We start from the raw sequence: 22,666 nt of genomic DNA on the forward strand, positions 1-22,666 counted from the left end.
ACGTAGGTAGAACAAGTGTTATACCTTAAGGACACAAAATTAAAGGGTGAATGGCATGTGGCCCAAAAAATTCCTCCTCGAAGTTTGTATGATATTATAGAAGTCGCAGATGGGGAGAAAAATGTCAGCGGTGATGCTTTCCAAGAAGATCAGCCATCTATTAGTGTAGCAACGCACTCTGCTATCAATGTTGCCAAGGAAGGAGCCGATCCTATACCATTAAATAGGGTTGGTGTCACGCAGAACATGTAGGAATTGTTGACATTAGAATTGAACCCTCTATACGTGTTGACTTCATCGACAGTGATGAAATTAATGGGGAAGATGAAACTATGGTTGAGTACTGCAGTGAAGGAGAAGACACTCTAGAAAGTGAGGATGATACTGATATTGAGGACATATAGGGGTAAGCATGTTATGTTGTCACCATGTATTTAACATGTGAAAATAAGTGAAAATATATTTACTATGCATCCATCTAATATCCAATCTTCTTATATTTACTTGTGAATTATTTTGCAGACATGGCACCAGAAGGTCGTCATCACTTACTTCAGTCTAGACTATCTACGACATCATCCTGCGAGGATGATGGGTCATCCTCAAGAGCGACTGAGCATTTCCGTGCTGATGCGGCACCATCTGAGCCCTCGGGACCCCAGCCCAACTTGGAACCATAACTTGGGGATCAAGCCCAGGGTGAGTTGCCGACCATAATGAGCAGCGTTGGTAAGGTGACGAGTATTTGATTTAGAATAATATATTTACTGTCATTTCACGTGTATGATTGTCTTATTGTTCTTTAACTCTTCTTTCAGCATCGACCTCTATGACGCAGACAACGAGTTCAGGCCATGGTGCAGCGAAGAACATTGCATTAAAAAAGCACCTGGAGAGGACTAGGTGGCGGATTCGTATCGACATTCCTACAGGCTTTACGGCCCCACTTGACGATTGGTGCACAGTCTGGTCATGGGAGCTTGGCATTATATGTCACCAATATGCTCTAGTCACCTACTTTACCTAGCCACAAGTGTTGGAGGCTCAGCGCTTGGTTCTATATAGGCGCATCTTGGTCAGTAACCCTAAAACATTTCTTTCACTTTTAATATATTACCCAAAAGATGGTCTAACATTCAATATATATTTCATATGCAGGAAGAGTTTGATATGGACATTTTCACCACAGACCATGTCAAAAAGGAGGTGAACACACAGTTGTGCTCTCGGTTTAAGACTTATCGTAGCAAAATGTGCAACCATTTTAGGGAGATGGGAGATGAGGTAGAAGCGCACCCATATGATAAGATCTCTCTAGAGGATTGGCCGATGGTGTGTCACCATTTTCGCGACCCTAACTATCAGGTGATGTGTTTCTATTAATTATAATAACTATTTTTTCATATTTATGTGAATAATAAAAAGTCATTACATCTATTTTGTAGGCTATCTGTGAAAAAAATGTTGCGAATCGCAGCAAACTAGATACGACGCATTGCGGTGGCTTGAAATTATTCGTCAATTATTGAAAGGTAATTGCTATGAAACTATCTGACCATTACCCGACAAGTGTTATTTATATTGACACTCCTGAATTAATATTAAAGAACTTTTATATGATAATGAAGTGTGATCCCATCATTGGCGACCTGGAGTTAAGGCCGGATCTTTATCAGAGAACACATCAGAGGCCATCGGGGGAGTGGTGCCAGGGTGCACAGAGGAAATATGTAAGTCAAGCAAATTATTTAGTTCATTATTTTATTCAAAACGTCAGTTGTATTCTTATTTCTTCATTTTTATCATTTTCATGACTGAAAATAGGCAAAGATGCTTGAGCTGGGGGATGCACCCGTTCTAGAGGGCAGTTAGCCAATGACGGATGATGAGATCTGCACTCAGGTGCTTGGGCAACGAACGGGTGGCTGGTTGAATAGTCTTGGGAGTGGATACGTCGCCCCAACATCATCATCTTCTTTCAGTGTGGTGTTTCGTGCTGAGATTGACCGAGAGCGTCGAGCCGCCTAAGGTCAAGCGGAGGAGATGGTTATCCGGATGCCAATGATGGAAGCGGAGAACCAGCAATTGAATGAAAAGATGTTGAATTAGGAAGCGGAGATAGAAGTCATGAAGAATTGGAAAGTGCAGATCGAACAAATGATGCGTCAATCCCATCCAGATGATGTGGGTGACTCCTCTCATTAGAAGGTATGTAAAAGGTAGTTTGTCTTTGGGGTATAATATGATTGTTTTATTTTGACTACATTCATCGGAGCCATACCATAAGAATGCTTATCATCCCTCTTTTATGGTTGTCCCTATTCGACCTTTAAACCAGACAAATCTCATAGAAAATTCCCCTTCTCCACTTAATATTGGGCAATGTGTGATTTTTTAAGTATTCTAACTCATGTTGAGATCCCTATAAATTCATCAACATTAATGATTTCATGTTTTTATGACTTGTTTGGTACTTAAAAAAAGAATGGATTGAAAGTGAAATAAAATAAAAATTATATGACAAACATGAAGCATGTTGGAAGGTTGGTGGGCGCTAAGACAGGCACACACAGTTCTCATTGCTGGAATTGTTGAAAAACAAGCAAACAAACGTAGCATAAAGATGGAATTGTTGAGAAACAACTAGACAAACACAACTGAAAAACTTTTAAAATAGAAAAAAAATACAAACATTCCTCATGTATAATAATAAATAAATACACCTGAAGTGAAGCCATTGTACAGAAGCAAGAAAGAGGAACCCGTGGGAGAGGGGGGGTGGAGAGATCTGAAATATATTAACCTTACATTTGAAAGAAATTGCATGAGAAATTACAACACCAGAATCAACGACAGTACAAATTAATTGGTCGATCTAACAGCCAGAAGCTATGGCCTGCCTTACATGGTGTTGGATCCATCGTAAGGCTTGGTCGACCTCCCAGATTTCCTCCTCAAAACAACCACCCAAGTGATTGCTTCTAACAGTAGAGCAATTACACCCAACACAGCAAGCACAACTATGTAAGCTGATTTCCACTTCTTTGCAGGATCCAAGATGTCTAGACCCTTGAACACATCTATGATGCCAATAACTAACATAACATATCCAATACTGTGGTGGTAGATGTTCCAGTAAAATTGGTACTTGTGATCCTTTTTTGGTCTCAGGAACAATGCAAATATTTGCAAGAGGCAAATAAGGGGAACCATTAGAAAAGAACAATCCAAAAAATTTTGTTTCGACACAACTCTATTTTCCATATCAAGGCTTGCTCTCTCTTGCAGCTGAGAATATGGATAGAAAATAACAAATGTCAGGTCCCACGACAAACATTCAAGACCCAAATGGTTCAAAGCTTTCTCATAATTTTCTTCTTGTTTCAGTCTTGGAAACAAAGTAAGAAATTAAAAAATCTTCATTAATCAATTGAACACTTGGGTGAGCTCCAAGAAAACCAACCAGTTTGTTCTTAATTCTATCATTATTCATACATATTAACAATGAAAGAGGCTGTCTGAAAATCTTTGTTCGCTGTCCACCAGAAAAGGTGCTCCTGGAAGTCTAGAACACAAATTAGTGGGGATTGCAAGTCTTAAGTTTCACTGAAATTTAATATAGTTTTGATTCTTGTTTGCTTCTTAACTGCAACAAAACAGATACATAATTGGTGTGACCTTCCTCTTCCCCCCCTTAAAAATAAATAAAATAAAATAAAATAACGAAAGAAAGAGACAACTGCAAACCAAAGTGTAAACTATAATGTTCTGAACTGCATAACAAAGAGAAAAGGGAATGAAAATAATAAACAGAATAAAATTTACCAGGACAGTTGCAAGAGAGAAGAGGGAAATTCCCAAATTACGATGAGTAGTGAACTGGAACCCCTTGGATTCACTTCCAAGCTTTAGACCAGTTCCCCAGCCAGCTACCCCAATAACATATGCAGATAATTGGCAAGAAGAGTGAAGATAAAACCATGCCAGATCTGCAGAGTGGAAAGTTCTCATATACCTTGCAATTATGACTCCAACTAGAAATCGTGGTTTTAAATCACGGTAGCGGGTAGCGTAACGTAACGGTAACGGATGTAACGGGAAGCAGGAGTAGCGGATGTTACATAACGGGAAGCGGGTGTAACGGCCGTGAATTTTTTTGGAACACGCACAACCTTGTGCATATTAGCGTACTTGCATGTTTTAAGCTTTTAGCCAACCTTAGAAAGGGTTTTAGTGTATTTTGGACCCTTTAGTTCGAGTAACTAAGTTATTTGGTAAGGGCAATAAGTTTACACATCATTGATAGAAAATTACGTGTGTGCGAGTATTTATACTTCTCATTATTCTTATCTGTGATAAATTCTTATGTGTGCTAAATGAATTAATAAAATAAAATACATTATACATTCCATTAATCTATTAGATGAGCAAGAGTTTAAATAATGTATAAATTTATTATAAATGTGAATAAAAGTGACGATAATATATGAGAGTATCTGGAAAACGATCAATCATAATTTTACTCTTGAAGCAATTGCTTTTATTGACACGTGAGCAGATTTAAATTGTATTCAAGAAGTATTAATTCCTACTCAATTTTGATCGATTGATAGTTTAACAAGAGTTTTCCATTTATGGAAATTGATTGTATCAATTTTATTGATAATTGAATCATCTAAAATTTCTTCATTTGAAAAATTTCACTCTTAAAGCAATTGCTTTTATTGACTTGGGAGTAGATTTAAATTGTATTCAAGAAGTATTAGTTCCTACTCAATTTTGATTGATTGATAGTTTGACAAGAGTTTGCCATTTATGGAAATTAATTGTATCAATTATATTGATAATTGAATCATTTAAAATTTCTTCATTTGAAAATTTTCACTCTTGAAGCAATTGCTCTTATTAAAAATTGTATCAATTTTATGTTTGATAATTAATTTCATGCATGAATATAAATCTTGTATGTACAGTATGTGGGCGAACAAATATAAGTGCTTAGTTACACAATTCTATGTAAGATAAACCCGATAAGAATTAGCCTCACAAGTCAAAGTTGAATTAGGTTTTGATTAGAGAACATTTGGATCAAGGCAAAATATGTTATGTCCATAATTAAGATGCCTACACATATTTTAAAATATATGGACTCACATTTAAAAATACTAAAAAATATATAAAATATTTACACAAGCATGTGTATGTATAATTATATGGTGTTTGCAAATACGCAATTGTGTCTGTGCTCATCTAATTTTATGTATGTGTGTGTGTGTGTGAATTTAATAAAATTATCAATAAAATTGATACAATCAATTTCCATAAATGGCAAACTCTTGTCAAACTATAAATAAATCAAAATCGAGTAGGAATTAATTCTTCTTGAATACAATTTAAATCTCCTCCCTAGTCAATAAGAGCAATTGTTTCAAGAGTGAAATTTTGATTGATTTCTTTCTAGATACTCTCATATATTAACGTCACTTTTGTTCACATTTGTAATAACTTTTATATATAAATATATATACATACTAATAGTGTTCATTCCGAATACATCCGAAATTAATGCTTCCAAATACATCTTATCCTATGTTTATAGAGATCTTAGATTTGATTATTGTTTTGAACTTAAATAAAATGTAATACAAAATTTGTGATGAAATTTGTTCAAATTCATCCAAATCGAAATCCAAGAACCAAATTTATGCTCTCCAAGATAACATTGGAATTTTTGAAATGTCATAACAGATTTGTGCCTTTTTGTTTAATATTTTTTATCTATAAAATTAAGATAAATTGATTATATTAGATGTGGCAGATTTCCCACATCGATAGAAACGGAGACATAATTTATTACGTTTCCTTTTCTCCAATAATGGTGATAGCCATCCTGTCGATATGAGCATCCTCAAAGTCTTCCTATAATTTTTAATTTTTCTTTTTTAAAAAGCAATCCTTTTCAGCTACCTCCACAGTATACACATTCCTTGCTTGAGTTGGAAATTTTATAAATGATAGTAATAGATTCATCCACCTATTTCATTTGAGTCAAAATTTGTACCTTTCTTTTCGAGCAATTGAACTAGTATTGGACTCTTAGGATTGGATCAACTTAACAAGCTTATTAACGAGTTCATTATCGAACTCCTTAATGAGTCTAATAAACGAGCTCATTTAAGCTAGTTATTGAGTCGCTCAGGAGCCGAGCTTGACTGTGGTCACATTCGGCTCATTTACAAATCAAGCCTAGAACTTGAACTTGAGACTTGCTCATTTAGATAATAAACGAGTTCAAACAAACCCTTATTGAGAGAGCGACTTGATTCGTTTGCAGCCTTACTCGCAAAGTATTGCAAACTGTTACGACATATATATGGGTAAATTTTTTAATATTCTCCTATAGCTGTCTCTTAATTTTTACATAATCAATGTTATGATTAATCCATGACTAACAATGGTAAAAATATCTTTTTACAACACTCCGTTCATTACTTAAAAATCTTGAATTAGATTTTTTCAGGATAAAAGAAGCTGAATTTATATAAAGTTTAATTAAAAATACCAAATTTTAGGATTTTTTTTTTTTATTTTAAGTTTAATTATTTTAAAAAATTGTATATATATTTGTGTCTTTTTACTAAAACAATAAGAGATATATATCCATAAAATTTTTAAAAATTGAGAAAATTCCACACAATATTTGGTGACGGGGGGGAGCCGGATAGCTCCACCATTGATTACGGTATATTGTATATCTTAATTAGCCTGACAGTCCTGACCTGATGCATACGTCTTACCATGTGTCCATATATTAGTAATGGAGTCGGTCTATGCGTTATGTCTTCACGGTTCTCTCTGCTACGTAGAGATGAATGGAAGGACACAGCTGACGCTCATGTATATCCCATCCCATGGCTATATTAAAATAAAAGATGGATCCAAATCTGTATGCTTGTCCAATTGCGGTGTCCATTAACAATGACATATTTCAAAAATATCCTCATTGTGAAACATGAGTGAATATCTTTAATAAGGAATACCCACTAGTTATTTTTTTAACTATATGTGTGTGTGTGTGTGTCGATGTGACAAGTAAAATTAAGATTCATGTATTTTAATTGGATTCAATGTTAAGGTTAAAACTTTAGGCATTAATAGTAAATATTGTCTGGATTGCACTGCTTAATTGCGTAGGTCGTAGGGTATGATTTGGTTGGATACAATAGATGGCCAGATGACATACAAGTCTATCTCAGTGCTGGGGTTATCCCCACATCGATTGTGGAAGAGGCTGGTGGTCAGTTATTAAGTGTGAGGGAAAACCTCATCCCATGGATTAGCTTTTGGGTTTGAAAAGGCCGGATGACTATTACTTTCGCTAGCTGTTGCCATGGCTATCTATGAGTATTGAGATTAATTAAGGTTAAGATAAAAGGATAACATACCTACTCTGTGAATCTGACTGGTAACCTACCGTAGCCCCCCACCCATGCCCATCTATCTATAAAAGGCCCCAAGCCATTTGCTTCATCCCATCCCTCCACTCTTTATTCCCCCTCCTAGTTGCCTCCCTCTTCTCCAACTACCACCTGCATATATATTATATAGTATTCCCCACACTGCATCTATCTAGCTAGCTAGCTAGTTAAGTGCGTTTTTCAGATTAGCAGATGGGGGATCTGAGGGGTGAGTTGGAGGTGGAAGTAGAGCTCAAGTCTCCGACTGACAAGTTCTATGATGTGTTTAGGGGTAAGGTACACCACCTACCCAACTGCACCCAGAGGATTCATGATGTCAAGCTCCATGAAGGCGAGTGGCACTCTCATGGTGCCGTCAAGCATTGGACCTATGTCCTCCCCGGTATGCCATATACGTATATATACATCTCTCTTTTAGTACTATTTTAATTAATCATATCTAGCAGTTATATATGTTACCGGGATCGGATGGGTTCATCATGAGCTATCTTCGAAACACCTACCACAGCGATGGCCCATCTCCATGTCTAGCTACACTCAAGTACAAATTTGACTGTGTGAGAATTGAAACCATGATGGAAAAAGAAAATTATTAGCATAAAGAAAGAAAAATGATTTATATTTCTTTAAAAACTCATTCATGTTGATGTCTCTTTAATTAGAAGCAGATGGAGGTGTGGGTGGGTACACACTCCTATGTTACGCTAGTGTATAAGACCCTTTGAACATTCAAATTGACCTGTCCCTCTACCCTTCTCTACTTAAATATCAATTAAGGTATTATCTTAATTGAAAAGTCGTAGTTCTTAAGACTCGAACTATAAGAACCTTGAATTTACCATCGCGACCACTCTGAGCCACCTTGGAGACTTTTTATGTCTAATATTAGTGAATATAGAAATAATTTGTCATTTGATTTAGAAGTATTACTTTGTTTCACTTTCTTTCTTATTATATGGATAATATATATGTCTGTATGTATTGTATGTATAGCTGTTTTATTGATCTTGATAACGGTTTGGAATATTGTATGTGGATGCAGATGGAAAAGTGGAGAGTGGAAAAGAAAAGTTCTATATAGACGATGAGAATAAAACGCTGAAGTTTGAGTTCTTTGAAGGAGACCCATTGAAGGACCTCAAAGTGTACAACGGAATACTGAAGGTGAGTCCCAAGGGCGACAAAGGTGGAGTGGCGCACTGGACCTTAGAGTACGAGCGACGCAGCCCATCCATCCCTCCCCCTCATCACTACCTCGACTTTGTCGTACATCTCACCAAAGAACTCGATGCTGCTCTCACCAGCGCTTAATTCTCTTCTCCATCTATATATATTAATCCACCTACCTCCTCGATCATTTCCATCCACATCTATTCCATATGTAATAAACTCCCTCTCTCTTTATATATATATGAGTGCATGCAGTAAAAGGGAGCTGTTATTGGCATATATATGCGTGTTATATTATGTATATATGTGTGTTTTCAATACCCCTCTGCAAGGTATGTTAAGCTTTTCTATGGTATTTTATGATCTGACCTGATGGGTCGTCCGTCATGCCTGTCTGGCCAATTCGAATGAATGGTCTTGTTTGTTTAATAAAAGCTCTAGTTCGATAATGTATTAATGGTGGTGGTGCTTTCATTCACTGGTCGTGCACCTCTGTATTTTATAATACATATATATGCAATTTGAGTGCGAGGTTATTCAAAGCTAACTATAAATTGATATCCTCGAGTTATCACTATTTGCATTAGATTCCCAGTTACACTTGAATCACTTTATTTATTTTTATTTCAGAAAAGTTAAGTGGACTTGAGTACAGAAGTTAGTGCTCATTGAAAACGACAAAGAAAACAATCACTTTAGTTTTTCACAACTAATGCATGTGAGGATTTAATTATTAGAATTCATCGATTAGTGTAAAAAGTTCAATTAAATAATTAATATTGAGATATCACATTATTGTGTTAAAATTTTGTGATAGAATAAAAAATTAAAACTTTAGCCCATACCCACCATTCCAAACAACCACACAAATTGAATCAAGAGAAAATAGCCGTATGCTATTCAAAATGCCAAAAATAATAGGCATGTCAAAATGTAGATATTAATGTTGAAGATTGATTTTAAATCTCAAAGAATATTTAAACCTAAAACCTACATATAAAATGCTTTATACATTGAATATCACATAACTAATTAATTACGCACACATACACATTATTTATTTTAATTATAAATTAATTATGATTCTTGTGCTTATATATAAAATAACTATATATATATATATATATATAATATTTTAAGTGTAAAAAATTTTACAAATTAATTTATGTGTCACTTATTTCAAAAATTTATAATTCTGGAATCAATTGAATTTAATTTTGCGATTAGTTACAATTTTAGTATAATTTTTTATTTTCAAGGCTGACCATCCATTCCAAGCACTCAGATTTCTAAAAAATGACATTGCATGCTTGTGTTTTTTTTTTTTTTTTAAATGTCTAAAGATAACATACTTTATAAAGTTAATGTCAAAAATTCCCTTACTAATTAGCCCTTAAAACTATAGATTTACTTTTTTTTTCAAATTAATTTGATAATAAATTAATTAAAAAATAAAATTGTTGTTTTTTCACTTGAAATATTATATATCAATATTATATAATTCATTACATGTATCAACACTTGACTTATTTTAAAATATATGTAGACATCTTAATTATGGACATAGCGTACTCTACCTTGATCCAAATGTTCTCTAATCATAACCTAATTCAACTTTGACTTGTGAGGCTAATTCTTATTGGGTTTATCGTATATAGAATTGTGTAATTAAGTACTTATATTCGTTTGCCCACATACTATACACACGATTTATATTCATGCATGAAATTAATAATCAAATATAAAGGTTTAAATAATGTGTAAATTTATTATAAATGTGAATAAAAGTGACGATAATATATGAGAGTATCTGGAAAGCAATCAATCATAATTTCACTCTTGAAGCAATTGCTTTTATTGACACGGGAGCAGATTTAAATTGTATTCAAGAAGTATTAATTCCTACTCAATTTTGATTGATTGATAGTTTAACAAGAGTTTTCCATTTATGGAAATTGATTGTATCAATTTTATTGATAATTGAATCATCTAAAATTTCTTCATTTGAAAAATTTCACTCTTGAAGCAATTGCTTTTATTGACTCACGGCCATATTTAAATTGTATTCAAGAAGTATTAATTCCTACTCAATTTTGATTGATTGATAGTTTGACAAGAGTTTGCCATTTATGGAAATTGATTGTATCAATTTTATTGATAATTGAATCATCTAAAATTTCTTCATTTGAAAAATTTCACTCTTGAAGCAATTGCTCTTATTGAAAATTGTATCAATTTTATGTTTGATAATTAATTTCATGCATGAATATAAATCTTGTGTGTATAGTATGTGGCTGAAAGAATATAAGTACTTAATTACACAATTCTATGTAAGATAAACCCGATAAGAATTAGCCTCACAAGTCAAAGTTGAATTAGGTTTTGATTGGAGAACATTTAGATCAAGGCAGAATATGCTATGTCCATAATTAAGATGCCTACATATATTTTAAAATATATGCACTCACATTTAAAAATATTAAAATGTAAAAAAATATAAAATATTTACACAAGCATGTGTGTGTATAATTATATGGAGTTTGCGAATACACAATTGTGTCTGTACACATGTAATTTTATATGTGTGTGTGTGAATTTAATAAAATTATCAGTAAAAATAATACAATCAATTTCCATAAATGGCAAACTCTTCTCAAACTATCAATCAATCAAAATTGAGTAGACATTAATCCTTCTTGAATACAATTTAAATCTCCTCTCGAGTCAATAAGAGCAATTGCTTCAAGAGTGAAATTTTGATTGATTTCCTTCTAGATACTGTCATAAATTATCGTCACTTTTACTCACATTATATATACTGATAGTGTTTATTCCGATTTTCACATGTCCAATTCATTGTCTTCCATTAATCGGAATGGTTCGTGTTTTACTTAAGGCATGGGGCATCCAAATCTTGGTAGCTCCTTCACAATTGTTTTGTCTACTTCGGATGGGGCATTAGTACCAGAAGTCCAAGTAGTCTCTTTCAAATTTTGTTAACTATCTCGTTAATTCGAGTAGTCCCATTCAAGTTGCTTTGACTATCTCGGAGGTTTGCAGTGATTAGAGTTCCCAAATCCAAGTAGTCATATTCAAGTTGTTCTGACTGTCTTAGATGTTCGTGGCATTTATAGTTTTCAAAATCTGAGTAGTCTCATTCAAGTTATGTAACGACCCGAATTTAAAATAAAATTTAAATAATGAAGAAAGGGAAATGGAAACTGGAAACAGAAGGAAGCAGTCGACGACATTGAACTTTGGAAAGAATAACGAAAAAGGGGATCAGTAGGGCTTCGTCGACGAATACAGGGGATTCGTTGACCAAGGCTTAAGAAAATTCGTCGATGAAGACTGAGTTTCGTCGATGAAGGAATACCGAGAGGGGATTTTAGCCGACTAAATTTCATCGACGAAGGACTAAATTTCATCAACGAAATTAATGAGAATTCGTCGATGAAGGACGGGCTTGTCGACGAAATCCCCTGTCTATATATATACAAAAATCCGGATTTTTAACTTACCAACGAAGCTACCTCTCTTCTCTTTCTCTCTCTCTCTCTCTCTCTCTCTTCGATTTTGGCCCTGTCAGTCGCCAGATCTAAGATTTGAGGCTACCACGACGCTCCTAGCGACGTTTTCTACAAGTTGAGGTAAGACTTTATACTCAATATTCTGATTTTTGACAATTGAAGAAAGTGATATGCGCGTAAAAATACTGAATTTTAATTCTGCAAGTTTTCATTTTCAGGGGTGTTGAGTTGAGAACCCTGCGGGTGCGAGTAAGATTTTCTTAGGGGCTTTTCAAGAATCAGGTAAGGGTATAAACTAAACTAATTTTGTTTTGAGAAAATGCATGTATTATTATATATATAGCATTTGGTTTCAGGAAAAATAAATATAATTATATACATATGATTTATGTTTGAAAACATTGTAAAATTTTCGCATGTTGAATATATGTGAAAATCTGTTGTGTGGCATGAGTATAAAATGTATGAGATACTGATTCTGGAAATGCGTTTATGGTATGAATTTTATGATGGAAAATCGGCGTATGGGCCGAGATTTTTATATGTGATTTGTCAGCGTACAGGCCATGTTATGTGGATGTGATTTTCCAGCGTATGAGTTGTGCTATGATTTGCCGGCGTACGGGCTGTGCTATGTGACTGTGATTTGCCAGCGTACAGGCTGTGTTATGATTGCCGGCGTACAGGCCGTGCTATGTGACTGTGGTTTGCTGGCATACGAGCCGTGCTACGATAAAATTTGAAATACCGGCGTATAGGCCGATGATTTTTATGACACACATATATACATGCAAAATGATATGATTGATGTGGAAATTAATGATATAAGATATTCATGTATCACGATTTTAGTATATGTATATGATATTAGAACCTAGTTGGCTTGGTCTAGGCTAGCACTTGCACGGTACCGTTGCTATGTGTCCATGGTCTTCGTGATCATGATATCTATGTTAACGCCGCTGTACGAAGTGATGTGAGATTGGATGGTCGATGTGGTTATTTTCAAGAAGTGTGCTGTTATCGCCCCTGATGTACGAACTAGTCTGGATAGACCCATCGGATCTACAAACTACTGTTTGACTTAGCAGTGGTCGGCCAACCATTGTCAGATCCCGTCTTCAGGCCATACAATCCAGTCATGTGGGGGTAATACATGACAACAGCCAGCTAACCTACCAGGATTGTTTTATGTTATTATTATTATGATATGAGATGAGATACGCTTATGAAAATGGAGTATGTTCTGCCATGTTTTAATATATATATGTTTCCCAGATTTTGATAAACAGTACTGAATATGTTATGTATGGTATATATAGAACACAGATTACTCATGTTGCCACAAACTAGTATTAGTTTATTTCCTTTACTGAGAGGTGTCTCACCCCTTAATCTTATAAACTTTTCAGGAGCCCCAGATAGGGGAGCGGGAAAAGCCCCGCTGATTTAGTACTGTATATCTGCCCTTTTTAAAGGGTAAGTTTTTGTATGGACTATTAGATTTTGTGGAGAATGTCCCTAGTTATTATTTTTGGGATGTATATATGAAAATATGGTGGATTATAGCAACTCTGGTATATTGTAATATATGGTATTGAGATGTACATTATTGTATATTTTCTGCTGCTTAGGCTTCTGCTATACGTTTTGATACATCCCTGGTACCCACGGGTCCACGTGGATTGTGACCTACTGAGCTGGAATATGAGATGTATGGTATTGATTTTATTGATATTATTATATAAAAAAAACATGGAAAATGAGCAGGTCGTGACAAGTTGTCTCGGCCATCTCGTTAACTCAGGGGACCATATTCATGTTATTATGGCTATCTCATTCATTTAAGTAAGCCTTATTCAAGTTGTCTAGGCCATCTCGTTAACTTGGGGTGTAGGAACCTAAACCCAGAAAAGAAAAGAAAAATAAATAAAAAGAAGAGAAAATAAGGAAATGGGTTTGGTACAGGCCAAACTGTCGACGGTTTCATGGAGCTCATAAAAACTGTCGACGGTTTCAGCAGGGCATGTTTTGGCAAGATCAAACCGTCGATGGTTTTGGGAATCTTAGGAAAACCATCAACGGTTTCAACCACCGAGAGGTGCTGCGAAAGAAATAAAGAGAAAATGGTTTGGTTAAAGGTCAAATCGTTGAAAGTTTTAGGAAAATCGTTGATAGTTACGTCCAGGCTGAAAATCTATAAATAAAACTTAAGTTGTTTTAAATTCATTTCATGATATTTCTCTCCTATCCCACGTCTCTCTATGCTAGGGTTTCATTCTCCAGTGCGTCTCCCTCTCTCTCTCTCTCTCCCCCCCCTCTCTCTCTCTCTCTCTCTCTCTCTCACCTAAAATCTCTCAAGTCATCCTTCTCGCTCACCGATTGTCTCTTTCTCCACTCGGCTTACGACAACTCTTCACTGGCCGGGTTAAAGGGGAGCTAGGATTTCGGTTCAGGAACTTTTTATGCATATTTTTTAGGATTTTACCAAATATAAAATAAATGTTACTAATGCATTCTTATATTATAGATTGAAATAGGCAATTAAGACAATTGTGATTAGAAGACAATTTTTAATGATTTTAGGAAGAAAAAAAATTATGTACTTGTAAGGTTCTAAACTCAAATTGTTAAATTCATTTAGGATCATTTAACATTTTGAAATATTTTATGATTATATAAGGCTTCTACCATGTTACTTATAATTTTTCTTATATAAGGTGTCTTTTTAATATATATTATTTTTGGTTATGTTGTTGAAAGATCATTCAAAAAATATAAACTAAAGCACTCTCCATGTGTATGTATAACTATATATAACATTCAAAATGAGTAGGTTGGGTCAAGGTGGGCATGTCAATAATGTATGTTTACTTATTTATGATTTATTCATATAACATTTTACAACTTATCTATCCCTTTTAATATGGGTTAACTCATTTAATTTTAAAGTGCATAAACTCGATCGTTGGATACTAGCCAATCCCATATATGACATGAGGTCTCAGATAATTTTTTTAATATTTTTTATCAGTCAATTAAATATTTTTTTAATTGGTTTTGTTAGAGAGAGAGAGAGAGAGAGAGAGGGAGAGAGAGAGAGAGAGAGAGAGAGAGAGGCCCCTCAAGTTGGAAGATGGGATCTTTCCACGTATGACCCATTAAGGTGTTCTCAACCTTCCTCTCTCTCTCTTTGAATTTGTTCTTGAATGCAAATATGCATTGGCAGCCTATTTTCCTATGTGTAATTTTTATAAAGTATTACCTATTAAAATTAAGATTCATGTATTTTAATTGGATTCAATGTTAAGGTGAAAACTTTAGGCATTAATAGTAAATATTGTTAAAAATAAAAATCAGAAACTAGAAATGAGAATTAAAAAAGAAAAATAAATAATCTTGATAATAATATTGTAAAACTAAAATACATTAAAAACTTGATTGATCACCTGTTTGGTTTTATTCTTGAATCAAATAATAATTAAAATACGATTAAATTATATATATATATATATATAGACACACACACACACACACACACACATAATGCGTTGTCATAATTGAAGATAATACCAAAAAACTTCTTAATTAGCTACCCTCAGAATACTTGCCTAAATTCAATTAAAACGTCACATAAATTGTCTGGGTTTTTTTTTTTTTTTTCTAAAAAAAAAGAAGGGCGGCACCTCCATTTATTTATTGATAACCCCTCACTTTTGGCATAGGAACATAAATTGTCTGGGTTGCACTGCTTAATTGCGTAGGTCGTAGGGTATGATTTCGTTGGATACAACAGATGGCCTGAGGACATACAAGTCTATCTCGGTATTGTAGTTATCCCCACATCGATTGTAGAAGGAGCTGGTGGTCAGTTATTAAGTATGAGGAAAAGCTGTTAGGACCGGAGAAGCCCATGGGTGGGCTTGATACACATTGGTGAACACCAACTTGATCCTAAAGCTTAAGCCTATTGGGTCTTGGCTCCAACCAAGTATATAAGCACCCATCAACTCTAATTTTCCAATGTGGGACAAGCTCACAAGTAGAATTATCAACAATCTCCCCCTCCATTGTGATTCTAACTACTCCCCCTTGAACGAAAATCATCTCCCTTCAGGGAGTAAACCTAATTCTCCAACAGTCGCTCAAGTGGGCTTTACCATTGGCGCCTTACATGCGTCAGATTGCATTCCATGTGCCTTCGAACCAATCTTACCTCCCGTCTTGACCCTATTTGGATCCACGTGCAGCCTATATGATCCTTGTTGGCCTTAGCCACACACTTGGTCCTCCAACTGTTAGTACGTCAGGAGAATTAACTTCACGTCTCGACTTTTTACGATGTTGCTCACCCAGAGTTACGAACCGAACCGTCAAATCTGATACCAGTTGTTAGGATCAGAGAAGCCCATAGGTGGGCTTGATACACATGGGTAAACACCAACTTGACCCAAAAGTTTAAGCCTATTAGGTCTTGGGTACAACCATGTATATAAGCAACCATCATCCACTATAATTTTCCAATATGGGACAAGCTTACAAGTGAAATTCTCAACAAAAGCCTCACCCCATGAGTTAAATTTTGGGTTTGAAAAGGCCCAGATGACCATTACTTTTGCTAGTTGTTGCCATGGCTATCTATGAGTATTGAGATTAATTAAGGTTAAGATAAAAGGATGACATACCTACTCTTTGAATCTGACTGGTAACCTACCGTAGCCCCCCAACCATGCCCATCTATCTATAAAAGGCCCCAAGCCATTTGCTTCATCCCATCCCTCCACTTTCCATTCCCCCTCCTAGCTACCTCCCTCTTCCCCAGTTACCACTTGCATATATATTATATAATGTTCCCCACACTACATCTATCTAGCTAGCTAGCTAGTTAAGTGCGTTTTTAGATTAGCAAATTAAGTAATTGAATTGAGATGGGGGATTTGAGGGGTGAATTGGAGGTGGAAGTAGAGCTCAAGTCTCCGGCTGACAAGTTCTATGATGTGTTCAAGGGTAAGGTGCACCACCTGCCTAATTGCACCCAGAGGATTTAGGATGTCAAGCTCCATGAAGGCGAGTGGCACTCTCATGGTGCCGTCAAGCATTAGACCTATGTCCTCCCCGGTATGCCATATACGTATATATACATCTCTCTTTTAGTACTATTTTAATTAATCATATCTAGTGGTTATATATGTTTCTAGGATCAGGTGGGTTCATTATGAGCTAACTTCGAAACACCTACCACAGCGATGGCCCATCTCCATGTCTAGCTACACTCAAATACAAATTTGATCACCTGAGAATTGAAACCATTATAGAAAAAATAAAATTATTAGCATAAAGAAAGAAAAATGATTAATATTTCTTTAAAAACTCATTCATGTTGATGTCTCTTTAATTAGAAGCAGATGGAGGTGTTGGTGGGTACACACTCCTATGTTACGCTGGTGTATAAGACCCTTTGAACACTCGAATTGACCTGTCCCTCTACCCTTCTCTACTTAAATATCAATTAAGGTATTATCTTAATTGAAATATTGTAGTTCTTAAGACTCGAATTATAAGAACTTTGAATTTACCATCGCGATCACTCTGAGCCACCTTGGAGACTCTTTTTATGTCTAATATTAGTGAATATAAAAATAATTTGTCATATGATTTAGAAGTATTACTTTGTTTCACTTTCTTTCTTATTATATGGACAATATATATGTATGTATGTATTGTATGTATAGTTGTTTTATTGATCTCGATAACGGTTTGGAATATTGTACATGGATGCAGACAGAAAAGTGGAGAGTGGAAAAGAAAAGTTCTATATAGACGAAGAGAGTAAAATGCTGAAGTTTGAGTTCTTTGAAGGAGACCCAATGAAGGACCTCAAAGTGTACAACGGAATACTGAAGGTGAGTCCCAAGGGCGACAAAGGTGGAGTGGCGCACTGGACCTTGGAGTACGAGCGATGCAGCCCATCCATCCCTCCCCCTCACCACTACCTCGACTTTGTCGTACATCTCACCAAAGAACTCGATGCTGCTCTCGCCAGCGCTTAATTCTCTTCTCCATCTATATATATTAATCCATTTACCTCCTCGATCATTTCCATCCACATCTATTCCATATGTAATAAACTCCCTCTCTCTTAATATATATATGAGTGTATGCAGTAAAAGGGAGTTGTTATTGGCATATATATATATATATATATATATATATATATATATATGCATGTTATATTATGTATATATGTGTGTTTTCAATACCCCACTGCAGGGTGTCTTAAGCTTTTCTTTTGTACTTTATGATTTGACCTGATGGGTCGTCTGTCATGCCTGTCTGGCCAGTTCAATTGAATGGTCTGGTTTGTTTAATAAAAGCTCTAGTTCAATAATGTATTAATGGTGGTGGTGCTTTCATTCACTAGTTGTGCACCTCTATATTTTATAATACATATATATGCAATTTGAGTGCGGGGTTATTCAAAGCTAGCTATAAATTGATATCCTCGAGTTATCACTATTTGCATTAGATTCGCAGTTACACTTGAATCACATTATTTATTTTTATTTCAGTAAAGTTAAGTGGACTTGATATATAGAAGTTAGTGCTCATTGAAAACGAGAAAGAAAACAATCAATTTAGTTTCTCACAACTAATGCATATGAGGATTTAATTACTAGAATTCATCGATTAGTGTAGAAAGTTCAATTATATAATTAATAGCCGTATGCTATTCAAAATGCCAAAAATAATATGCTTGTCAAAATGTAGATATTAATGTTGAAGATTGATTTTAAATCTCAAAGAATATTTGAACCTAAAACCTACATATAAAACGCTTTGTACATTGAATATGACAACTAATTAATTACAAACACATACACATTATTTATTTTAATTATAAATTAATTATGATTCTTGTGCTTATATATAAAATATATATATATATATATATATATATAATATTTTAAGTGTAAAAAACTTTACAAATTAATTTTTGTGTCACTTATTTCAAAAATTTATAATTCTAGAATCAATTGAATTTAATTTGCGATTAGTTACAATTTTGGTCAATTTTTTATCTTCAAGGCTGAGCATCCATTCCAAGAACTCAGATTTCTAAAAAATAACATTGCTTGCTTGTGGTTTTTTTTTTTTTTTTTTAAATGTCTAAAGATAACATACTTTATAAAGTTAATGTCAAAAATTCCCTTACTAATTAGCCCTTAAAATTATAGACTTACTTTTTTTCAAATTAATTTGATAATAAATTAATTAAAAAAATAAAATTGTTGTTTTTTCACTTGAAATATTATATATCAATATTATATAATTCATTACATGTATCAACACTGAACTTATTTTAAAATATATGTAGGCATCTTAATGATGGACATAGCATACTCTGCCTTGATCCAAATGTTCTCTAATCATAACCTAATTCAACTTTGACTTGTGAGGCTAATTCTTATTGGGTTTATCATATATAGAACTGTGTAATTAAATACTTATATTCGTTCGCCCACATACTATATTCACCATTTATATTCATGCATGAAATTAATAATCAAATATAAAAGTTTAAATAATGTATAAATTTATTATAAATGTGAATAAAAGTGACGATAATATATGAGAGTATCTGGAAAGCAATCAATCATAATTTCACTCTTGAAGCAATTGCTTTTATTGACACCGGAGCAGATTTAAATTGTATTCAAGAAGTATTAATTCCTACTCAATTTTGATTGATTGATAGTTTAACAAGAGTTTGCCATTTATGGAAATTGATTGTATCAATTTTATTGATAATTGAATCATCTAAAATTTCTTCATTTGAAAAATTTCACTCTTGAAGCAATTGCTTTTATTGACTCAAAAGCATATTTAAACTGTATTCAAGAAGTATTAATTCCTACTCAAATTTGATTGATTGATACTTTGACAAGAGTTTGCCATTTATGGAAATTGATTGTATCAATTTTATTGATAATTGAATCATCTAAAATTTCTTCATTTGAAAATTTTCACTTTTGAAGCAATTGCTCTTGTTGAAAATTGTATCAATTTTATGTTTGATAATTAATTTCACGAATGAATATAAATCTTTTTTTTTTATTACATAGGAACTCCAGCCACCAACAAGCCCTTTGGACCCCCTAGTGTGACACCAAACCTACGGATCAGCGTCCTCTCCCTAGGTGTCGCTAATCAGGTAATGTCCGGAATGCGAACACGGCTTCCGTGCATCAGTTGGATGTTCGACCAACCCGACCCCCGAGACACATCTCCATTACGATCCACGGTCCCCGCTGGCTCACAAAGAACTCTCACCATCCACTATCTCCGCTGGCTCATAGAACGAACTCTCATCATCTACGATGTCCGCTGGCTCACAGAGTAAATTCTCACCATTCACAGGTACCGCTGGCTCTGTGAGTGTATCTACTTGGAATTGAACCCCTGATACTCCTTCTTACGTGCTAATGCCTTTTCACTGCACCATGCCCATGGGGATGCATGAATATAAATCTTTTGTAAATAGTATGTGAGCAAACGAATATAAGTACTTAATTACACAATTCTATATAAGATAAACCCGATAAGAATTAGCTTCACAAGTCAAAGTTGAATTAGGTTTTGGCAGAATATGCTATGTCCATAATTAAGATGCCTACATATATTTTAAAATATATGGACTCATATTTAAAAATACTAAAATGTAATATATATATATATATATATATATATATATATATATATAATATTTACACAAGCATTTGTATGTACACAATTGTGTCTGTGCACATGTAATTTTATGTGTGTGTGTGTGTGTGTGAATTTAATAAAATTATTAGTAAAATTGATTCAATCAATTTCCATAAATGGCAAACTCTTGTAAAACTATCAATCAATCCAAATTGAGTAGGAATTAATCCTTCTTGAATACAATTTAATTCTCCTCCCAAGTCAATAAGAGCAATTGCTTCAAGAGTGAAATTTTGATTGATTTCTTTCTAGATACTCTCACATGTTATCGTCACTTTTATTCACATTTATAATAAATATATACTGATAGTGTTCATTCCGATTTTCACCTGTCCAATTCATTGTCTTCCATTAATCAGAATGGTTTGTCTTCTACTTAAGGCATGGAGCATCCCAAATCCAGGTAGCTCCTTCTCAATTGTTTTGTCTACTTCGGATGGGGCATTAATACCAGAAGTCCAAGTAGTCACTTTCAAATTTCGTTAACTATCTTGTTAATTCGAGTAGTCCCATTCAAGTTGCTTTGATTATCTCGGAGGTTTGCAGCGATTAGAGTTCCCAAATCCAAGTAGTCATATTCAAGTTGTTCTGACTATCTTAGATATTCGTGGCATTTATAGTTTTCAAAATCTGAGTAGTGTCATTCAAGTTGTCTCAGCCATCTCGTTAACTTAGGGGACCATATTCATGTTATTATGGTTATTATGTCTATCTCATTCATTTGAGTAAGCCTCATTCAAGTTGTCTCGGCAATCTCATTAACTCGGGGGGTAGGAACCCAAACCCGAAAAATAAAGCAAAAATAAATAAAAAAAGAGAAAAGAAGGAAATAGGTTTGGTATAGGCCAAACCGTCGATGATTTCAAGGAGCTCAGAAAAACTATCGGCAGTTTTAGTAGGGCACGGTTTGGTAAGACCAAAGCATAGATGGTTTTGGGAATCTCAGGAAAACCATATACGGTTTCAACTACCGAGAGGTGTTGCGAAAGAAATAAGGAGAAAATGGTTTGGTTAAGGGCCAAATTGTCGACAGTTTTAGGAAAACAGTCAACAGTTTCGTCCGGGTTGAAAATCTATAAATCAAACTTAAGTTGTTTTAAATTCATTTCATGATATTTCTCTCCTCTCCCACGTCTTTCTATGCTAGGGTTTCATTCTCCCATGCGTCTCTCTCCCTCTCTCTCCCCTAAAATCTCACGGGCCCTCCTTCTCGCTCTCCGATTGTCTCTTTCTCCTCTTGGCTTGCGACAGCTCTTCATTGGTTGGGTTAAAAGGGAGCTAGGATTTCGGTTCAGGAACCTTTTATACATATTTTTTAGGAACAGGTAAGGGGAATAGATTATGTTAGTTTTTCTTAAATTTGAAATGTTTAAACTTGCATATATGGACTCATGTATATGGTAAATGATTTTTTGAATGGTTCAAAGATATGAAATTGTTTTTTTGATTATTATACATATTTTCTGGAAAAAAAGTGAAAATGTTAATCATCTCTATTTCCCAAAAATTATATATAGTGAATTAAATAAAATTGTAGAGATGATCGGACCTAGTTTTCCAAAAAAAGAAAATATATTTTTCTTGGGCAATTTATGGTATTACAAATTAACATGTGAACCATGTGGCATGAGAATAACTTTTCATAATAAACTGGTTGTGATTACTGTGGTGAATGATTTGATGTGTTGGATGATTTGCTTTGTGTGGTTATTCGTGTGTATC

At 34.4% G+C, this 22,666-nt stretch overlaps 1 protein-coding gene and 1 long non-coding RNA gene across 2 annotated transcripts; both read left to right on the plus strand.

Moving 5' to 3' along the window:
* Positions 1 to 7,215: 7,215 nt before the first annotated feature.
* LOC131145579 (MLP-like protein 43) lies at positions 7,216 to 9,097 on the plus strand. The gene is made up of 2 exons (XM_058094747.1): positions 7,216 to 7,860; positions 8,521 to 9,097. The coding sequence occupies exons 1-2, from the start codon at positions 7,671 to 7,673 to the stop codon at positions 8,787 to 8,789; spliced, it is 459 nt and encodes a 152-aa protein (XP_057950730.1). The 5' UTR covers positions 7,216 to 7,670; the 3' UTR covers positions 8,790 to 9,097.
* Positions 9,098 to 16,950: 7,853 nt separating this feature from the next.
* LOC131145586 (uncharacterized) lies at positions 16,951 to 18,566 on the plus strand. Its single transcript, XR_009134168.1, has 2 exons — positions 16,951 to 17,296; positions 17,960 to 18,566. It is a non-coding gene; the product is annotated as an uncharacterized LOC131145586 (long non-coding RNA).
* The last annotated feature ends 4,100 nt before the right edge of the window (positions 18,567 to 22,666 follow it).

Source organism: Malania oleifera, chromosome 1, assembly GCF_029873635.1.
Source record: "Malania oleifera isolate guangnan ecotype guangnan chromosome 1, ASM2987363v1, whole genome shotgun sequence".
NCBI lineage: Eukaryota > Viridiplantae > Streptophyta > Magnoliopsida > Santalales > Ximeniaceae > Malania > Malania oleifera.